Source organism: Puma concolor, chromosome B4 (genome assembly GCF_028749965.1).
Source record: "Puma concolor isolate L17-30 chromosome B4, mPumCon1.1.hap2, whole genome shotgun sequence".
Lineage (NCBI taxonomy): Eukaryota > Metazoa > Chordata > Mammalia > Carnivora > Felidae > Puma > Puma concolor.
In genome coordinates, this window is record NC_141673.1 from 103,322,767 (window position 1) to 103,343,459 (window position 20,693).

Genomic DNA, 20,693 nt, shown 5'->3' on the forward strand with positions numbered 1-20,693 from the left:
TCCTTCAAAGGTGAGCCCATAATACCACATACACACATCATATCCTACCTCCTCTCCCACCATGGTGCCCACTCCCTCCAACTACCAGGACCTTGACAAAATTTCCATTCCTAGATTTATCTTCCCAATTCACCAATTAGGGGAAAGGATTTGTCCACCAGACAGCAGTAAGGACCCTTGGTTTTAAGTTTTTGCCTACAATCCCTTCTTTGTGTCCCAGTAGGGGATGCCCCTCTGTTTCAAGCCTCAATTCCTCCATAACTTTTAGGGAAAATAAAAGGAAATAGGCATCAAGTCTAGTAAGTGTTACAGGCTACTTAAAGACTCAAATGGACTTGGACTTTTCTACCATTCTCTGTGCACTCTGTAGAGCTGGGATTAGTAGAGGCACATTCTCTCCTACCCTCAGCCTCTGGAATCTCTTTGGTATGGGAGAGATTGGACAATCCAAGTAAAACTGCTGTGGGGGGATGATGGAGGAATTTTTTAAGACTACCTGTCTACTTGCTGCATCTTTCAGGATAGTTCAGGAAAGGAGAACAGCAGTGGCAATGCACCTTCAGAGAATTGGTGCCACCTGAACTGTCATGCTGCCAGCCTCATGATGACCCAGCCTCTCCTGTGGAGCAGCCCCAAGACTGCCTGGGAAGTCTCTGAGCAGATGGGCTGGGGGAGGATGTGTGGGGCAGATGGCAATAGTAGTTGTCAGGAATAAAGACTAAACAGTGTTGGCAGAAGTCAACGATAGACTTCCACCCGCCTAGTTCTGTCCCCACATAGCAGTCAGATGATGGTGCTTATTTCAAGGAGTTTCCAAGAATGGCATTTGATCTATATCATGAATTTCCAAGAGGACCTGGGGGAGAAGCTGCAGCCTGGACATCCCGACACATGCATGGACCTCATCTCCCCACATCCTGTGTGTTGCAGGCTGAAGTCATAATAAACACACACATATTTTCCACTTCTCATTCTCCCCACTAATGCTGCTTTGAGCAGCATTAGGAGTAGAAGCCATTCCAGTGGCAAGAACTGGTATTCTGAATCCAGACTGAGGATCCCCAGACGTTAGTTTGACCCCCAGTTTCACACAGTATATTGTATTGTCCACACTTGTGTGGTGCAGGTCTGGAGCACAGGCACATAGATGCCTGAAGTGTCTTTCTTCATCTCCAGACATCGCTTGGTGGCTCTGTTCATGACAGCTCTTCCCTGGATGGAAGAAGAGACAGAGTCAAGGTGTTGAAATGCCTTCATCTCGTCTGTTCCTACTCTTCCTTCTGTGCTCAGCGACATGCTTGAAGCATCCCTCAGTCCTCTGCAAGTCCTCCAGAAGAGAAATGAAGCAAAGGGTAGCGTTAGACCACCCAGTTCTCTCTACTAGCACCAAGGCAGAATAACCACAGATATAGGAGGAAGCAAGGCTACCCTGGGTCCCTGTTATCATCCACCTCTTCTGAGGTTGAAGCATCAGGGCAGTGTGACTGGCAAGATATGACACATCTTGGAGAGCCAGAGCCCTTCTCTACTTGACCTTCCTTTTCACATCTTCACCCCTGAGCCCATGAAACCCATTAGGATTCTCCCTCCCTCCTCATTGAGGCTCCATGGCCAGACAAGCAGAAAGTACATTCAGGAATCTTAGCTTGTTTTCTCCACCACTGTGGGGGCAGTTCCTACCCAATCTGACCTTGGGGTTTCACCAAGGTTTACTACTGGGAATGTTACAGGATTAAAAGCCAACGAGTCTGGATTAAATCCCTATTCCACCACATACAGCAGAGGGTCTCAGGCAAATTACGTAGCCTAAGTCTCAATTTCTTCATCTATAAAATGGGTTTATTTTAATATTAGAGTTAAAACTAATATTAATTGAATAAAATTAATTGGTTAATATTTATTGAGCATCCTGTACCTGACATGAAAGATGTGCAGTAAATGTTGGTACATCTCTGACTCTTCCCATTCCAATGGGGGAAGCGGAGGAAGAGTCATCCTTCTCTTTGTCCCTGTGTGCCACCCCCAGCCCCCTGAGCTCTTTCCCCCTTATGTCTATGGCTCAACAACTGACATTGTGCCATCTGTCCTGATCTTGTCCTCTTCTCCCAGCCCTCCCACTCTCCACACCCCTCTCCACCTCTTTGCAGGAATCACTCACAGAATCTATTTCAGTGCCTTGGTGAAGTTGTTTTTCCTTTATCCACCCTGCCCTCTGCTGTCATCCCCAGTTAACAGCCTCCATCTGAATGTCTAGTGAGATCTCGACCCTGGTCTCACTGTCTCACTTTGGAACCTACCACCAAGCAGGGTTGCAGCAATATGTCCAAACCCTGCTCCTTCTCATCTTTTCCCATCACAAACTGGCCCCAATAACCCTGCTCCCCTAAACTTGCCTGTCTTGGTCACACATACCCAGGTGCACCTCCCCAGTGTGTGCAGTCATTCAGGCTCCCCTGATTCTTGAACTCCTCCTGTCACCTCCACTGCTCCTTTCCATTGGGCCCCGCTTACAGCCCACAAAATAAGGCTGAGGAGAGGTCTGCCAAACAAGCAGGCCTGGACCACAGATGAGCCTACAGTGGTCTGGCTTAAAACTTGGCTTACTCCTAGGGTTACTCTTCCAGACCTCCTCAGCACTCTATCCCTGGTCCCCAACCCTTGATGTTCACTTTCACTAAATGCCTTTTTTTTCCCACTTTGTGAAGAACTGCACTTCCAGTCAGTCTAGCCACCCCCCCCCCACCGCCCCAATGTCAAGAGTGTCCCTCAGGACACTGCTCCTGGGTGGTCTTAAAGGAGCTGTCATGCCTCTGTCTCTACAGCCAACAGCTCCTATCCTGTGAGTCCAGCTATCCTGGATGCCAGAGAAACACTCTTCTTGTTTAACATTGTTCTTTTGATTTCTCCCTCTGGACAGATTCCTTTCCTACTGACTTTAAACATACCCAAATGTTCCAGTATTAGAGGGGGGAAAAGAACCCTTAACTCTGCCATCCTTTTTAACCAAAATTCAGTGTTTTTCTCACTTTCAGAATCAAACTTCCCAAGAAATGAGGCAATAACAAACAGTGGATGAGATTCTGTGTTTGAATCTGGACATTTAATCTGCTGTGTGACCTTGGTAATATTATTTGACTTCTTTGTGGTTTAGTTACTTCATAAGTAAAGTACAGCTAATGATAATAGTCCTCTTGTAAGATTTATATCAGTTAGACAGTGCCTGGTACATCATATGTACTCCAGAAATCCTGGGTATTATAATTTATTGTGATTTTTTAGATAAAGTCACTGATTTTTTTTTCCATTTTCTCTCCACTTCCATGTGACATGTCCTTTGGAAGTATTCTTTGCATCCTCTTCAGACTCTTCTCTGGTTTCCTTTACATTGTGTTCATCTGGATCTTATATATTTTTGGTTTGGTTTTTATTGGGGAGGTGTTGCCTGCCAGTTTTGAAACAATTTTTGTTTTTATTTTCCACTTTCACAGAAGGAATATGTGCTCTTTCTTTTAATTTGGAAAACATATTTTAAAAATTAGAAGCACTCATAATAGGATAATGTATATGTAGTTTGTATATACTGCTTTTTAAATTTAATATCATGATTTAATACCATGTGCATTTTACAATTTCATTAATTTTTGAAAATATACTTTTTGAGGATATAATTTGAGTGGCTATATAATATTCAGTTCAAGGGATGAACAAAAACCTCCCTTACTGTTGGACATTTAATTTTTCCTAATATTTTGTTATGATAAGTATTAAGGTATTTTCCATATTAATTTTGACCTACATTCTATGTTAGCCTTTAAAATATTGTCTTACAAGAAAACGAGCACCTTAAAATGGGGTATCATTAGTTTGGGGGTTCTGATTAATGTCAGGGCTCTTCCTGTAGAGAACTAAACCGCCTTCTGCAACCGTGGCCACCAACATGACTGCATTCCCACAAATATCTCTTCCTTTTTATTTCTCCAACCCTGACTACCTACCAGTGGTTTCCTATTTTCATTGCCTCTCTCAGAGCCTTCCTTGTGTAATTCCATCTAGAAGACATCTGAATGAGGACTTTCACCAAAACTCTCCCTTATTTCAGCTTCATCTCTACTCTCAACCCTCTGCTCCTCATCTCACAGTCCAGAGGTCTCAAAAAGACCTTATTTCTTCAAATTGGGTCCCTTCTCAGTTATGCCATCCCTTTTATGGTCTTCAGAGGTAATACCTCTGGTTGACTCAAAACATGAATCATGAAATTGAAAGAAAACAAAAAAATTATTTAGTCTTATCTTCCTCTTAATTCTGGAAAATATCTTTGGTAGCTTTTTAATAGAATGAAAGTGTAAGTTGTGCATACAAAGTAAATAGAACACAAAAGGGCCCCAACATTCCATCAAATATCATTTTCTTACCTGAAAGAACTGTGGTCCTAAAAGATAAAGTGGATAAGAAAGGCTTGGATAGAATGAATTGACTCAGGTAATACACCATGAGCTACATGATCACTTCCCTCCTCAACTTCCAGACTTCTTAACACAGTAATCATAAAACGGGACCAAATTTGGACATCAGAGTGGTTGGCACAATTCTCCTACATGTCCTGCAGCTCCAGACTCACACCCAGCCAGAATCTATATTCTATTAGCATATTCGATTCTCATCTATATTCTACTGCAGCCAGCTGAGAAAGTAATCTTCCAAAATTCTCTTGGAAAGGCAACCCTCAAAATTTTCGGGATGTCATAATTGTTTCTTTAGCATAAGTAGTATGTTTAATTCCCCCAGAGATTTAGGATCAGGTAGAGATGTTGAAGGAATCAAACACATAGTATTTGTTAAAGATTCTATATATATTTACTATTTTTAAGTACCTGCTATGTTTAAAAAAAAATTGCCTTACAGATTAACGCTGTGATACCAACTTAAAAATGTGTAATTGAATAATTAAATTTGTGAAATTTTACCAAGTTACAAATACTTTTAAAACATATAATAAAATTTAATAATCATTAAATTAATTTTAAAAATTAAAAATCAATTAAAATTAATTAAATTAATTAAAGTCAGATAATTGACAATCTTAAGAAAGAAAATTTAATGTATTAAACTTATGAATACAGTATGTAATGTTTAAGGGAATTTATTAAATTGTAAAATCCCTTTAAAGTTGCTAAAGTTGATGGATGTTGACTAGACTTATTGTGGTGATCACTTTGCAATATATACATAAATTGGATATATTATGTTGTACATCTAAAACTAATATAATGTCACTTGTATTAATTAGTTATTGTAAGTACCTTTATACTCATAAATTTGAAGAAATGGGCCAATTCCTCAAAAATCATAAACCATCACAACTCAATCCACACACACACAAAAATCATCTGAATAGCCCTGTACCATTAAAAATTTTCAGTCCGAGCTCCAGAAAGATGGCCTGCTGAGCTGCCACATCGTCTGTACACATAGGCCTAGAAGGCTGGCAGGTCTGAGTGGAGGCAGTGTGCATGGAGCAAGGTGTCCATGCTTGGGTGCTCCAAAGTGGAAACCAGGCTCACTAGACTCCAGGCTTAAGGGATTGTACTGATAGTTTTGAACACAGGTGGGAACTTGTGGGGTACCCATGAGGCCAAAAGAGTTTTAAATGTTTTTAATTCATGGTTTGAAAGCCCCTGGAAAAGAAACCTCCAGGCCCATATGGTTCCACTGGAGAACTATACCAAGAATTTAAAAAAGAATTAACACCAATTTAAGATAATCTCTTACAGAAAATCTCTTCCGGAAATGCCTCTTTCAGAAACTGGTCTATTCCGAAATTTTTAACAGGACAAATGTTATCAATTAGAAAGAGGAAACACCTCCTTGCTCACTTTATGAGGGCAGTACTACCTAGATACTAAAAACAAAGACAGTACCAAAAAGAGAAAAAAATTGCAGATCATTACCTCTAATGAACTTAGACACAAAAATCAACAACATACAAGCAAACCAAATCCAATAAATTATGAGAAGAGGTGTACACCATGAGTAAATGTGATTTATTCCTGGCACACAAGGCTGTCTCAACATTAGAAAATTAATCAGTGTAATCCATCATGTCAACAAGCTAAAGAACAAAAAAAAAATAATCATATCAACTGACACAGGAAAAGCATTTGACAAAATCCAACTCACATTCCTAATAAAAATATTTCTTAGCAAGTTAGAAATTCAGGTAAATTACTTCAATTTGATAAGGAGCATCTACAAAAAAATCTATAGCTAATGTATACATAATGATGAAAGGGTCAATGCTTTCTTCCTGCATTTGGGGACAAGGTGAGGACATCCATGTTCACCATTCTTATTCAACATAGTACAGTAAAACCTTGGATTGCAAGTAACTTGTTCTGCCAGTGTTCTGCAAGACAAGCAAACATTTCTAATAAATTTCAATTTGATAAACAAGCTATGTCTTGCAATATGAGTAGTACGTGAGATTGAATGTCACATGATCACGACTGAGCCAATGGTTCTTCTCTCTCTCTCTCTCTCTCTCTCTCCCTCTCTCTCTGCAGGATCATGGGTGATTTTCTCCCATGCTCGGATGCTCACTCTCAGACTGTGGTGTTTGGCAGAAATCAGTGATTTTTCAGAATGTTGGAGGATGCCCCCAACTGGCACTAGTGTTATTTTTTGTCACTTCAAAGCACCTGTAGACAGTCTTTTGCTTTTCCATACAAGAGTAAGCTTAGGAATACTTTGCTTCATTGTAGGTCAGGCTCCCTGCAGATATAGACCCTTTCCTCTGCTGCTTTATTGCCAGGTACATTAAATGCAGTTTACAACAAGAATTTATTAATACCGTACCGTAGTCAACATCCGTGCAAGTGTATACAATGGCCCCCATGCAGAAAAAGATTCCATTGAACCAATAGATAGCAGTGATTTTGTTAGTGACAGTGAAAGTCATCCTACACAATAACTCTCCTTTCGTGTCTCCTTCACACCAGCCACAAAGGTTTTCAAAGGTAAGTTCAGGTTAATTTGTTTATTTTTCTTTATATTTTATGTTGTCTTTATTATTTTGTATTATATTACAGTATTATGATCGTTTTTATATGAATATTTCGGGGTTCTGGAATGAATCATCTGAGTTTCCATTATTTCTTATGGGGAAATTCACTTTGATATACAAGTGTTTTGGATTACAAGCATGTTTCTGGAATGAATTACGCTCACAAACCAAGGTTTTACTGTACTAGAAATTCTAGCTAATGTAATATGGCAAGAAAAACAAATAAAAGCCATGCAGATTAGAAATGGGGGCAGGGGGACATGATTGCTAAAACCTGCTAGGTTTCTAAATAAAATAATAAGATTTCTAAGCTGAATATAAAAGCTTGAAGAAAAACTAGTTTAATTTATAACTTAAATAAATTTAATTTTAAACCAAAGCAAACCTGTAATAATATTTTCTGCACACAAAAGATACTGTTAAGGACATCAAAAGCTCACATTTAGCATTCTATTGACAGTCTCCCTGTCAAACATGCTCTGCTTGGTGACTTCCATTGACAGAAATCTCACCAGCTTGCTAGGTAGCCCATTATTCTGTAGGATAGCTTAAACTGTCAAGCTGTTAGAAAGCCTTCCTCTGCCCTTACATTAAGCTGAACTCTGACTTATTGATCTATAATCACTGGTCTCAGTTCTGCCCTCCTATAGACACTGAACAAGTCTAATCACTCTTCTCTAATTCTCTAGGCTCACATCTTCACGCTAGTACCTCCAGATTTGCCAATCTTTCATTTCCTCTACAATTATTTATTGAGTGCCTATGTTCCAGGCACTGTGCTAGATGCCAGAGAGAAAACAACAACAACAATACCCAGGCTATCCCCTCCAGCTCACAGTCTAGTGATGAAAAGAAGCAAGTGAGGAGGCACTTAGAAGTGATATTGAGATAAAATATGTAAGAGGGACCCTGAGAGCCCATAGAAGATTCACTCATCCTTGTCCTATGGAGTCACAGATGGCTTCTCAAAGAAAACAATGTCTAAGGCCAAGGAACACTCTGTAGTTGGCCCAGTGTAGAGGCAGGAGGAGAGGGAACAACAGGTAAACAAACATCTAGGAGATGAGAGGGAGCATAGCCTTTCCTAGAATTACATGTAGTTCCATTTAGGGCAGGAAGTATAGAGCAGGAAGATGACTTACCCTCCTCCTCCTTCTCACTGATATTGCCTAATTCAAAAAGACTTAATATAGGATCCAAAAATCTTCTGAAATTGTAAGCAAAATTGTGCACATATGTGCATATATATGTTTTTCTGGAAAGAAGATTCTCAAGAATTCTCAAAGGAGTTATTAGCTTTAAGTTAGGAATAAATTAGTTAGATTGATCCATATCTGTTAAAATGTAGTCCCTGAAGATAATACAGTATCAAAATGCTCAAAGATACCATCACAGACAGAACATTGACTCTCTTCATCAGGACATCACATCTCTGCCAAAGTAGCTTAATGCAGCCCCATCACACAGTAAATTCTTATGTAGGTTGTAGTCAGTCAAATCTCTATGTCATTGTCTTGTGAATTCTGCCAGATTCTCTCTACCCTGTTCTTGGTCAATTGATATTGAAGTTAAATCAGGGCTTTTACACTAGTCCCTATCAGATTTCAGCCCAGTGCTCCGGATTGTCTGATTATCATTAATAATAAAACTAATCATAACGGCTAATATTTATTGAATACTTTCTATGTGCAGGCACCATGCTAAATTCTTTACACAATCTCAATTAATCTTCCCAATAGGTTCCTAAAGTAGATATTGTGATCTCCATGTTATAAATGAGGAAACCAAGTCTCAGAGAGGGCAAGAAACTTGCTAATGGTGACTGAACTAGGACTGAACCCAAGCTCTTAACTCTTAAGCTATGACAGATTCCAATATTGCTTCCTTTACCCACCCACCTTTGCCAACAGACTCAGCATTCCATGCCCAGCTCCATTTCCAGTCTTTTCCCCATAGACTTCCGCAAAGTCAATCTTTCCAAAACACTATCAAATCAAATATGAACTTCTCAGACTAGATTTCAAGATGCATATCCTTAAAAAAAATGTGACTCGCCAACTTAAAATCCCAATATATGTGCAGTCTGTTTTGGGCTACTTTGGAACATGGCTTTAAAGTGGGCTTCTCCCCATTGTCAGGGTCTGTCAGGCAGTGATCATCAGGATCTACCTCTTCAATCAGTGGTCCCACATAGAACTCCCCAGTTAGGTGATAGTAGACATTCTAAAAGAGAGCACAGAAAGCTGCCATGGATATAGTCAGTGGGGAGAGCCTTGACTTTATAGAGGGCATGAAGACTGCTCTTGAGTGAAGACACTCAGTCACCATGGGGGAGCACTGAAGTTTCCTAGGTAAAAAGGAGTCACTTCTGCCTCCTTCTCCCCAACCCCCAATTGATTCTAGGAAGAAAAACAGGCATGAGAAGAGGGCACTAGCCTTCCTGCTTCCATACAAGGGCTCCAACATAATCATGACTTGCATGGATAAGGGAGAGTATCTTTCACACACATACACACAAACCCCTGAACTTCAGAAGCTGTCATCATAAACCCCAGCTGTGGACTGGGCTTGTCAAGAACCCTTTCCAATTCTTAATCTAATACTGTCTTGCTAAGTGAGCTTGGACAAATGGGTTGTTTTTGTGTCTCAGTGTTTTCATTTGTCAAGCGGAAATGTTATCTATCCTGCATACCACCAAAAGTTTCTTGCGAGGGCAACATGCAAGTAACAAGAGAGATGTGAATATTCTTAGGAGGAAAATTCCCCTGGAGGCAACTTCCATTTGGTGTCAGATCTCTTCTATTCTATGGAGTAACTTCCATTTAGCCTCTCTCTTCTCTAGCCCATTTCCTTCTCTACAGAAGAAGTCACAGGTAACATCACCTGCCTACCTCCCAGGGCATCCTGAGAGCAGTGGGAGGATGGTGGAGGCAGTGAGGAGACAGGAATAGGAAGGGACTGGAGGTTACTGTCAATGAAAATAGTGCCATTGAGAATGAATGTGACAGAGCAGAGGCTTTGTACCTATCCTCCCTACACCTGAAGTGGAACTGTCTAGCTATGACCTTTTGAATGGACTTGGAAGTGCTTAGTTATAAGAACAGGCTTGGATTTCACCCTTACCCATCACCCAGGATACTCAGATCCTGCCTTTCCATCATCTAACACCAAGTCCAATTCTGGCAAAGGTTGCCAGGGGCTGAGCTACAACAGACTCACCCTGCCGGGGCAGGGGAAATTGTGGAAAATACCTGTGTACTGTATTCATGACAGTAATACATGATGGAGGTGTTGGCTGAAACAAGTCCCTGATCTAGGCAGATATTTTCATCCAATGTGTTTTTCATCTGAAAGGGCAAAACACACAAAAACACCATTGGAAAGAGGCAGACAAGGAGGGCCCTCAAGCCTCCCCTGGCCCTGTATTTTCCCCACTACTCCAAGGGTGCCAGAAATTACCAGCCAAAAAGGAACAGGAGGTTGTGATCTTGGGAGCCATTTTCTATGCACTAGACAAATGCTAGAATGAGGCACTACTGTGATGCCCCTTCCTGAGAACACCCACCCTTCAGACTGTCAGAGCACATATAGAGAAAGGGAGCCAGGCCAGACATTCTGGTTGGCTGAGAAACTGAAAGGGGCAGATCTAGGGTTGCAGTTTTCGAAATAAGAAACCAGAGACAAAGACAGGGAAAAAAGATGGGATCTGGGGAGCAAGAGATGAAAAGAAACTGAGAGAGCTCAAGGGCAAAATGCCAAGAAAGAAATTAGGGGTAGAAATCCATCCTGGGTAGGATGGATTTTGGAAACCCTTTTCTGGGCAGTCATGCAGTTCAGGTCTTATTGTCTCTTACAGTCAAATATTTAGCATTTGAAATGCAATTTCATAGTACATACTCTTCCATAGCCCACAATGTTGTGAATTGGCTTCAGGTTTGGATAAACATTTTTCAGATACCAGTCAAAAGTTTTACATTTCAGTTTCTTCCGGAGTGCCATTCTGGAAGAAATGTCTCCAAAATCGATTCCAGTGTTCTATAAATAAAACATGGTGTGTTTCTGTGCCTTGTAACATCCTTGACTCCACCAAAGGGTATGGATGACGCATGAGGGAATGGAATATTTTCCTGATAGCGTATAAGGTAACCTTGATAATTATAGTTTTCCAGGGAAAGTGGGAAGAGCTTGAACCCTTGTAATCTCTGCTGGTTTAAAAGGCACTTGCAAGGTCTGTGCAGTGGGGTCACTCAGGTTTATTTCTCATCATAAGCAAACTAATGCAAACTGTTCCTATTTGAGATAATGCTTACACCAGTAAGGCACAAAATATTCCTCATGAGAGTCAGAAAAGGCTTTTGAAAGGAACATTCTGGCAATGAGATGTAAAGGTTAAAGGAGATTTTCTACAAGTGACATCTATGGGGAATCAAAGGGGAAGAATGCTTGAGCCCAGAGCCGGAGATCCAGGTTAGAAGACAGCATACCATGCCAGCCTCTTATGGCTAACCTTAGCCAAGAAGGCCATCCTGATTTGGGTGCACCCAGCAGGGTTGCTGTCCCTACTCCCACCATCCCACATCCCACCTGCAATGACCAGGGAATTCTTGATGTCAAGCCCTGCCCCACAAGGAATCTCCTAGTACAGATGATGCACGAAGAACACGGAATCTAGGAGATTCCTTGGTTTGAATCACATCTCTGCTGCTTACTACTTTATTACCTTAAACAAGTTCCTTTCAGCTCTCTGTGCTTTGGTTCTCCATTGTAAATGTGGGAGTCATAAAAACAAAACCTATCCCATAGATATGTTGCAATGATTAATGACTTTCTGGAGCATAGTATTACTACATTAATGTTAAGTGTCATTATCATCACACTATTGGGACTTTAATTTTTTAGGATGGGAAGGCACTTTCACTCTATCCCACCCATCTCCTACCATTACCACCACCTTCTCCTTCTTTGTTCTTCCTTGCTTCTGTTCAATTCCATGACAAACCTGGAGAAGTATGTTCCAAGCCACGTAGACCACGTATTTGTACTCATCCATCCAGATTTCAGCCACTCGCAGAGCATTGTGCTTCAAGGCAAGACTCAGATCCAAGGCATAGGGCTTGTGGTGTCTCTAGGTGAGGACCTGGAACAGGACAAGATCTCGATTCTCCCTCCACACTGCCACACCTGTAAGAGAAGAAAAGAAAAGTTACCTGGGCAGGCTGAACCCATGGCCAATAAGTGGCATAGTTTGTAGACTCACAGAGACACGTTCTGGAACCATTTTTTTTAATGTAAATTCAGTCCTGCCACTGCCATCTCTATGTTACCTCTCAACCAACCAACATAAAACAACCTATGTTAGAAGTCTACCAAAATGCTTTTCTCCTGTTGTTCAGACAGCTCCAAAACTCCTACCTCCTTCAGGAAATCTTCCTGAAAAGACAAAAGGAGTGGCTGCCTCTGCTCCTTTATCCCCAAGAAAGTATCAAAGTCCTGAGAGGCACCACACCCTGAACCAATCTCACTGGACTTAACTTTGTGCTGGACAGACTCTCAGAAGCTCCCATGATCCCTGTCTCCTAGTGTTCCCTAATTCCCTCTCTTTGAGTGTGGGCTTCTGATGTCCTTGTATCCAACAGAGTATGACAAAGGTGACAGTATGTACATGAGTGCTGTGTGTGATTATGCTATATAAGATTGCAGTGTCCATCTTGATAGGAGACATGATGTCTTTCTGGCTTTGAAGAAAGAAGCCGCCATATTGTGAGCCACCATAATGGAGAAGGCCACAGGGCAAAAAACTAAGGGAGGCTTCCAACTATTGGTCAGCAAAAAAATGTAATAATTTCTCAGCCTGGAGGACTTCAAGGAACTGAGTTCTGCCAACAATCACATGAGTTTGGTAGATCTTTACACAGTTGATCCTAGATGAGAGATGAGAACTGAGCCAACACCTTGACCATAGCTTTACAGAGGATCCTGCTAAGCCATGCATGGACTCCTAGTCCACAGAAACTGTGAGACGGTAAGTGCACCTTGCTTTATATCACCAAGTTTGTGATAATATTATTACCCAGCAATAGATAACTAATACAAGTCATTCTTGAAGAAGAGATACCATGACTTACCATGTAATTATAAAAATCCATATTCCAGATGGGTACAAACATACTTGCCAGGCCACACAATCTAATATTTGGTTTAAAAATAGTCTTCATCTAGATAGATGATATAACTATCTAATGATATTAGATTGATATAATGGCTCCATTGTCTTCTCTTCATGGTTTCTCAAGAAAGGTACAGTTTCAGGGGGTTAATTAGCCTATCTGGCAGTAGTTAGAAACTTACTGCATTCATGCCCAAGGGGACTTCTGAGATGAGAGTGAGCAACTTCGGTCCCCCTGGTTCAGGACCACCTGAAAGGTCAATCCTCTTGCCTGACTTTCAATTTTTTTTCATCTTTTCTTCTGCTTTTGAACTCACAGATTCTCCTCCCTCACCCCCCAAAACCGAGAATAGCACAGTGACAAAAAATCAGGCTTTGAAGTCAGACTAACCTGTGTTCAAATCCTGACTCTATCACTGCACAGCTGACAACTAGGGGCAAAAACACTTCCCTTCGCTGAGCCTCAGGTGGCTCATCTACAAAATGGCACAAAGCTGCCAGTAGGACTAAGCAGCATAACAAAGATCCATAAATGGCTATGATTTTTAACTTCAAACAGTTCTTTTCTTCCAATATCCTCTTCCATTTCTTTTCATTAGTTTCCAGAATCATATGAAGGTTACATCTGATTTGTTTTCAGATTTTATATTCTGAAGCCAAACATCTAAAATTTCAAATACAAATTTACTTCAATTTTTTTAGTTGATGGTAGTTTCCAATCCACAGGAATTTAGGGGAGAAAAAACTTTTGGCACAAGAAACCTTAAATTCAAGTGAAAAGATGGAAGTCACGATTGCCATTTATGAAATAATGTTAACCATTATCTCTGACCAACAGTTGTCAAATCTCACTCTTTCAACTTGTTCCCACTTGCCAAATGCATCTCCATTTTCATTCCCTAAATCTATCTGTGTGTGTGTGTGTGTGTGTGTGTGTGTGTGTGTCTACCACACACAGAGACAGGAAGCTTCTGCTTATAGTAACAATAACTTGCTTTGTGGCACATATTACCTTAATATTTTTCATGAATTTTCCTCACCATGTAGGTATTATTATTATCACAATTTAAGTAAGTTGCCCACATTTATCAGCCAGTAAATGACAGAGGTGGATTCTGAACCCAGGGAGTAAGCATGTTAAGCTTTGGCAAGAGGCCAGAAATACATAAGGTGCTTAATAAATTCTGGTCTTTCTTTCTTGTGCATCAGCCCAAACAGCCTGTCTCCATTTATATGTGTCCATGTGCACCATCACTGCCATGCTTCTAGATGTCAATAAAACATTCCATGCAGCTCTGATGTACCCTAAGATCTGTCATTGGAAAAAGACAGATCTTAACAAGTGCTGACAGGTTTTAAAAGTCAAATAGCCACACTCACAAACTAAGGAAACTGGATATGGGTAGAACTGTTTTATCCAATAAAAGGAAAAGGATGGCTCTTCCCTGACCCTCTGTACATTTCCCGCAAAGTCTATCAAAAAATCACAAAATGTTAAAAGAAAGAGGATTTCTTGTGGAAACTAAAATGGCAGAGTTCAATACAAGGTGGGGGAATGAAAACAGAAAGGCAGCAAAAGGAGAGAGTAGAGAAAAATGAGGAACTCAGAAATGGTAAGAAGGGCTTAGGGTCCTAACTTAGGTAATTGGGGTTCCAGATAAATTCATGGAAAGCTATAGTAGGTAGGAAAACCTCAACTATAATGTAACTAGGGTCATCTTAGGACTTTGCTAAGTACCATACATAAAATAATTGTTTCGACATTTATATTTTTATGCTGGAGACTAATTGTACTCCAAATATCTATTCCCTTTACATCTATAGTTACAGAAAGAATAACTGCACACATAAGCAACTAGCTGAAATCTACATTTCACAGACTCTTTTGCTCACCAGTGACCATATAACCAACAGTCATGGGATTTGAGGGGAAATGACATATACAACTTTTGGGTAGTGCCCTTAAAAAGAAAGCATGCTCTGCCTTTCCCCTTTTGTATTCCTATTGACTAGAATACAGGTGTGGTGCTGAGTGACAGAACCACAAGATAGAAGAGTCTTGGTCCCCATCACCCTGCAGCTGCCATCTCAATCCTGAACTGCTTTGTTCAAACTGTTATTGGAAAAAGGAATCAATTTCTATGTTGTTTAAACCTGTTATTTTAGCCTCTCGCACAGAAGCCAAACAAGAATTCTAATTAATATCTTTCCAAATCATTTAAAATTATTTATTACATTTTAACTGTGCCATTATCCTTACAAGGTAGATGAAGGAAGGATGCTTCTCCCCTTGCATAAATGGAAAAATTTGTCAAGATAATCACACAAAAAGTAGTTTTCTCTGCCAAACAATGACTGTTGGCTTAAGGTATAACCCAGATAGAGACTCAAAGTATATTTGTTAACACATAAATATTGGGGCCTGGCTAGTACTTAATTGGGTATAACATGTAGTTCTAAGGTCATCAGTTCCAGGGAAAAGAAACTGAAAATATTAGATCTGAGCAAGCTTTAGAAAATACCATATGCTTAAAAAAAAAAAAAAAAAAAAAAAAAGCACCATTTTATAGAAGCTTGGTCCACAGTGAGTTAGCAGAGTCAGGATTAGAATCAAGTACAGCATTTTTTACAATGCCATCCTGACAGTCTTATTATTATTATTTTTATCATTAACCATTTATGAGCATAAGCCACATGTCACCCACCATGCTAGGTGCTTAATGTAGTAGGTATGACATAGAGAGCATGTATACTGCCCAAGATAACACAAACTTTCAAGTGGCAGAGTAGGATTTGGACTTAAGTCTGTATGTCTCCAATACCCATGAAATTTTCACTAACTTATACTGCCTTTTGTAAGAGTTAAACCTTAGTCTGGAAGATTAAAGAAAGATGTGAGAACCATCAGAAACCCAAGGGGCAAGGTCTTTTAATAAAGGTCTGTATATTATACAGGAGAGGCAAAAGGAATACTCTGGTGGGGGGGGATGTTTTATGCATGAAATCTGTTCCAAACTGATAAGTTGAATTTATTGACCCCAATTCTTCATACTTCTCTTCATGGCTTCATTGTAGACAGACTTCACTGTAAACAGACACCATGGAAGTTGGAGTTGGCCATGTGACTTACCTTAACAAATGGAATAGAGCACAAAAATAATGTGCTAGTTCCAAACCCAGGCCTTAAGAGACATCACACGTTTCCACTTGCCCTCTGTTGCATAAGAAGAACTTTACCAAGGTAGCTGCTCTCCCATTGGCCTGAGCCTCAGAATAAACATGTGTGAAACAGAGCCACCCACGCAAGCCCAGCTGGACCTGGGTATCTGTGAGAATAAATTATTTTTGTTTTAAGTTTCTGAGTTTGGGACAGTTTGTAACACAGCATTTTTGTGGCAGGAGCTAACTAATACACTGATGTAATATGAACCTGCACTTGAATTTTCTCCAGTAGTCTTAGTTTGCACACCAAATTTATACAGCACAAAAATTCAGGTTGTTCATTTGACCTGAGAAATCATGGGAAGCTGTCAGGGGAACGGAAGAGGCATCATTACTGAACCGTGAAGCCAGTGCTGTTCCAGACACACAGGAAGTTAATCAGAAGTAGAACTGGTTTGAGAATTTCATGCTGTACAACCCATCACTGGCTATTTGTCCTGGACAAGACTACATCTCAGAATGAACTTATGTCATGATGTCAGCTGCTCCATCTGTCCATACAGGAGCATGTTGGTTGCCCACACATCTGTAGCACCCGATCCTTCTGCCCATTTCAAATTCCCTTTAGCTAATCTTGTAGATAGCTGCCTGACTTAAAGTTGGCTTAAAGCATCCTAAGAGATGCTTAGAAACTGCTTGGAGTCTGCTGAGCCTCAATTCTGCCCCTTTCCATCCATATTTCCCAGATTATATAGACCTATACCAGAAAGCTCTACTCCAGAAGTTTTACTGCCTATCCCTAGGGATCCAGAAACATGAGAATATGTCTATTTCTTGAGCCAATGACATTCAACCTTGTTCCAGAATTCCAGAGATCCTACCAACCCTCCAATTATTTCCCCTTCTTTTTTGTCTCATAATAAGAAGGAAATATATCCACCCTCAAGCTAAGTTCCACATTTTCTCCTCCATAGACCAGCATTCCACCATCCAGAGACCCAATCACTCCCAAGAAGATCCTGTTGGCAGCCAGGATGCCCATGATGGAGGGACTCCTGTAGAACACACAACAAGAGAGTTATTAACCTCTCAAGGAGGAATGGTCAGGATGAAGGTGGGTGAGGGGGTAGGAAGCCAATTTGGCTTTCAAAACTCTACTCAAGCCTCTACCTATCTTGAAGGCTTTTCTTAAACCCTCAGACTGAACTTTGTGCATGTAGCCTTCCCTTGTCCCCATGCTACCATAGCCTTGTCAATTATATTGACAATACATCTTTTGGGGGAATCCTGGTGGCTCAGTCAGTTAAGTGTCAGATTCTTGGTTTCAGCTCAGGTCATGATCTCATGGTTTGTGAGTTTGAGCCCCATGTCAGGCTCCGTGCTTACAGTGTGGAGCCCTACTTGGAATTCTCTCTCTCTCTCTCTCTCTCTCTCTCTCTCCCTCCCTCCCTCCCTCCCTTCCTCCCTTCTGCTACCTCACTCTCTCTTTCTCAAAATAAATAAATAATTATAAAAAAAGAAATTCCATTTTTTTCATCTTCCTATCCTTACTTCATAGCCTGATAAATGCTTCAAATGGTTTTTAAAATATTACATGCTGTGCTTAACTTTGTTTGAAAGCCCTTAAATAGTCTAAAGGGTCTATAATTTCTTATCCAGGATCAGTGTTTTTTTCCCTATCTTCTGTCCCTCACCCCATCTCCTCCACTTCTCCCACCCACTCTCATCAGTACCACCAAAGATAAACAAAACAAACACCATTTATTCCTGATTTCCCAGGTGTCAATCAGGTTCCCTAAGCCCCACACTTACTTCACTGGAGCAGTGACGTTATGCAGATCAATCCAGTCCTTTGGCAGAGGATCGTAGCAGCACCATAGTTCCCAAATGAACCCATCAACTGCCAGTGCATACTTCTCCAATTGTAAGGTGTCAAAATGAATGTTGTCAAAAACAGGAGACACAATCATTGTGTGGTCTTCCTGAATCCAAGCCAAAATGGGCTCTGCCCTGAAAGAAGAGTGTGCAACAAACCCAGGCTGGATATGAAAGTAAGGAGCAGAGAGAAGCAAACAAAACTTCTCCAAGCACCTTGCCCTGCTACTGAGCATCTTTTTCATTTGGGTTGTGCTGTGCAGTGAGTAGGACTCTCCAGAGTGCAGAGTCTCTATAGTTTTCAGGATAGCTGAGGCTGCTAGCAGCTGACTCGGGTCAAGAGCACATTTGGGGGTGGGGGGCACCTGGTGGCTCAGTTGAGCATCCTATTCTCGATTTTGGCTCAAGTTATGATCCCACAGTCGTGGGATCAAGCCCTTCATTGGGCTCCACACTCAGCATGGAGCCTGCTTGGGATTCTCTCTCTCTCCCTCTACCCTTCCCACACTTGAATGTGTGTGTGCATGCTCTCTTTCTCTCTCTGTCTCTCTCTCTGTCTCTCTCTCAAAATTAAAAAAAAAAAAAGCAGATTTGGAATTAGTACCTAAATACCACTCTCAAGTCATTGTGAACAGAACCATTGGTATTCTCTTTGGGTCTCCTTTTTTTTCCAAAATGATGTCTCTTTACTATCTGATTCTCCAAAGAACATAACTTTCTTTGTATCATGTAATTTCAGGGCTGGGAAAAACCTTAGGAATTATCAAAACATCATTTCTTCATTTTATGGTTAAGAACATAAATGTTTAGTTGGGTAATGTGACTGATTCAAAGTCACAAAGTTATTTAGCAAAGTCAAGGTCAGAATCCAGTTGTCAATACTCCAAGCCCATTTTTTTTTCTCTATCACTAAACTATTTTTCTTAGCCAACAAAAATCCCTGAGTAAAAGTGCCCTACCTTTGGATATTTTCTTTGTTCAAAGTCTGGTACTGTCTTTCCCTATTTCCACAATATGCTGTCTTGTATGTAGTACAGGTACTGTATCTCCTTTCTGCCTTTTCCCAGAAGAAAACTCCTGGAGTCTTACACCATCAACGTTCACTTCAACATGAGCATCCAAGATGACAATCACATCGGCTATAGCCACTTTCCTGCCAGTGTTATGTGCTTGAGCAAGACCCTTTTTGTTCGTATGCCAAATTATTTTCAGTAGTCCTGGATACTTCTGGTTACGAACTTTAATCTTCTTGGGGCACCTGGGTAGCTCAGTCGGTTAAGCGTCCGACTTCGGCTCAGGTCATGATCTCACGGTTCATGAGTTCGAGCCCCAGGTTGGGCTCTGTGCAGACAACTCAGAGCCTGGAACCTGCTTCTGATTCTGTGTCTCCCTCTCTCTCTGCCCCTCCCCTGCTCACGGTCTGTCTCTCTCTGTCTCTCAATAATAAATAAATGTTTAAAAAAATTAAAAAAATAAAAATAAAATTTAATCTTCTTTTTTTTTTTTATTTATATATGAAATTTATTGTCAAATTGGTTTCCATACAACACCCAGTGCTCATCCCAAAAGGTGCCCTCCTCAAAAATTTAATCTTCTTATCCAAGTATGCCTTTAGTTCTCCTGCCAACCGAATGCATACCTATAGAAATCCTGAGTGCCTTAATCAATGTGGTGTAGAAATTTCATTCTATTATATAGTAGTGGTTGAACTACCTCCAATTTAGGATGAACAATTCTACCATCTTGACTGAGAAAATAAGTAGTGTTTCCCCTGCACCTACCTCTCCTCTCCTTTCCATCCTCAGGCCTAATGCTCCATTCCTAATCCCACTTGAAGTTAAACTACATTAGAATAATCATACTGCTTACTAAGTAATAAGGATTGTTATTCATGCTTTATGTATATTGAGAAATTCTTACGAATGAGTAGACAGACCTAACCTGAATAAGGCAGAAGTGCTGATGAACAGACATTGTGGAGACAGCCTGGAATGTCTTCCCCACAGCTAAATTCTCAAGATATTCTGAAGAATCCATAAACAACTGAAATTATTTTGTCTTGCTTTACATATTTCAACTTGCCCTACTCAAGGGCCAATTTTGGATAGAATGCCCAGACTAATGGCTTTTTCAGCCTTCAGATAATGAATTTATCCCCCAAATTATGCAAACAGGATTCACTATTCCTAGATTGTTTACTTTTTTCCTCTCTCTCCTTTCTCTTTTATAAAGCCTGACTATAAATTTGTTCTTTGACTCAGCCTACCAGCTGATTTCTTCATATGTATGAGAACAACTTGCATGCAAATCACCAAGCAGTGTTAAAATATCTAAATGAGTCTGAGTATCCATTGATAACATTAATTTATTTAATTTTCAAATTATCCTACGAGGTAGGTACTTCAGTATCCTCACTTTATAGATGAAAAA

General features: G+C 40.4%; 1 protein-coding gene across 1 annotated transcript; it reads right to left on the reverse strand.

The window, feature by feature from the left end:
* Positions 1–1,086: 1,086 nt before the first annotated feature.
* Positions 1,087–18,358, reverse strand: GALNT8 (polypeptide N-acetylgalactosaminyltransferase 8). The gene is made up of 7 exons (XM_086715137.1): positions 18,201–18,358; positions 17,329–17,443; positions 12,000–12,185; positions 10,312–10,407; positions 9,158–9,283; positions 8,959–9,045; positions 1,087–1,212 (listed from the first exon to the last, which is right to left on the reverse strand). The coding sequence occupies exons 1-7, from the start codon at positions 18,356–18,358 to the stop codon at positions 1,087–1,089; spliced, it is 894 nt and encodes a 297-aa protein (XP_086571263.1).
* Between the last annotated feature and the right edge of the window lie 2,335 nt (positions 18,359–20,693).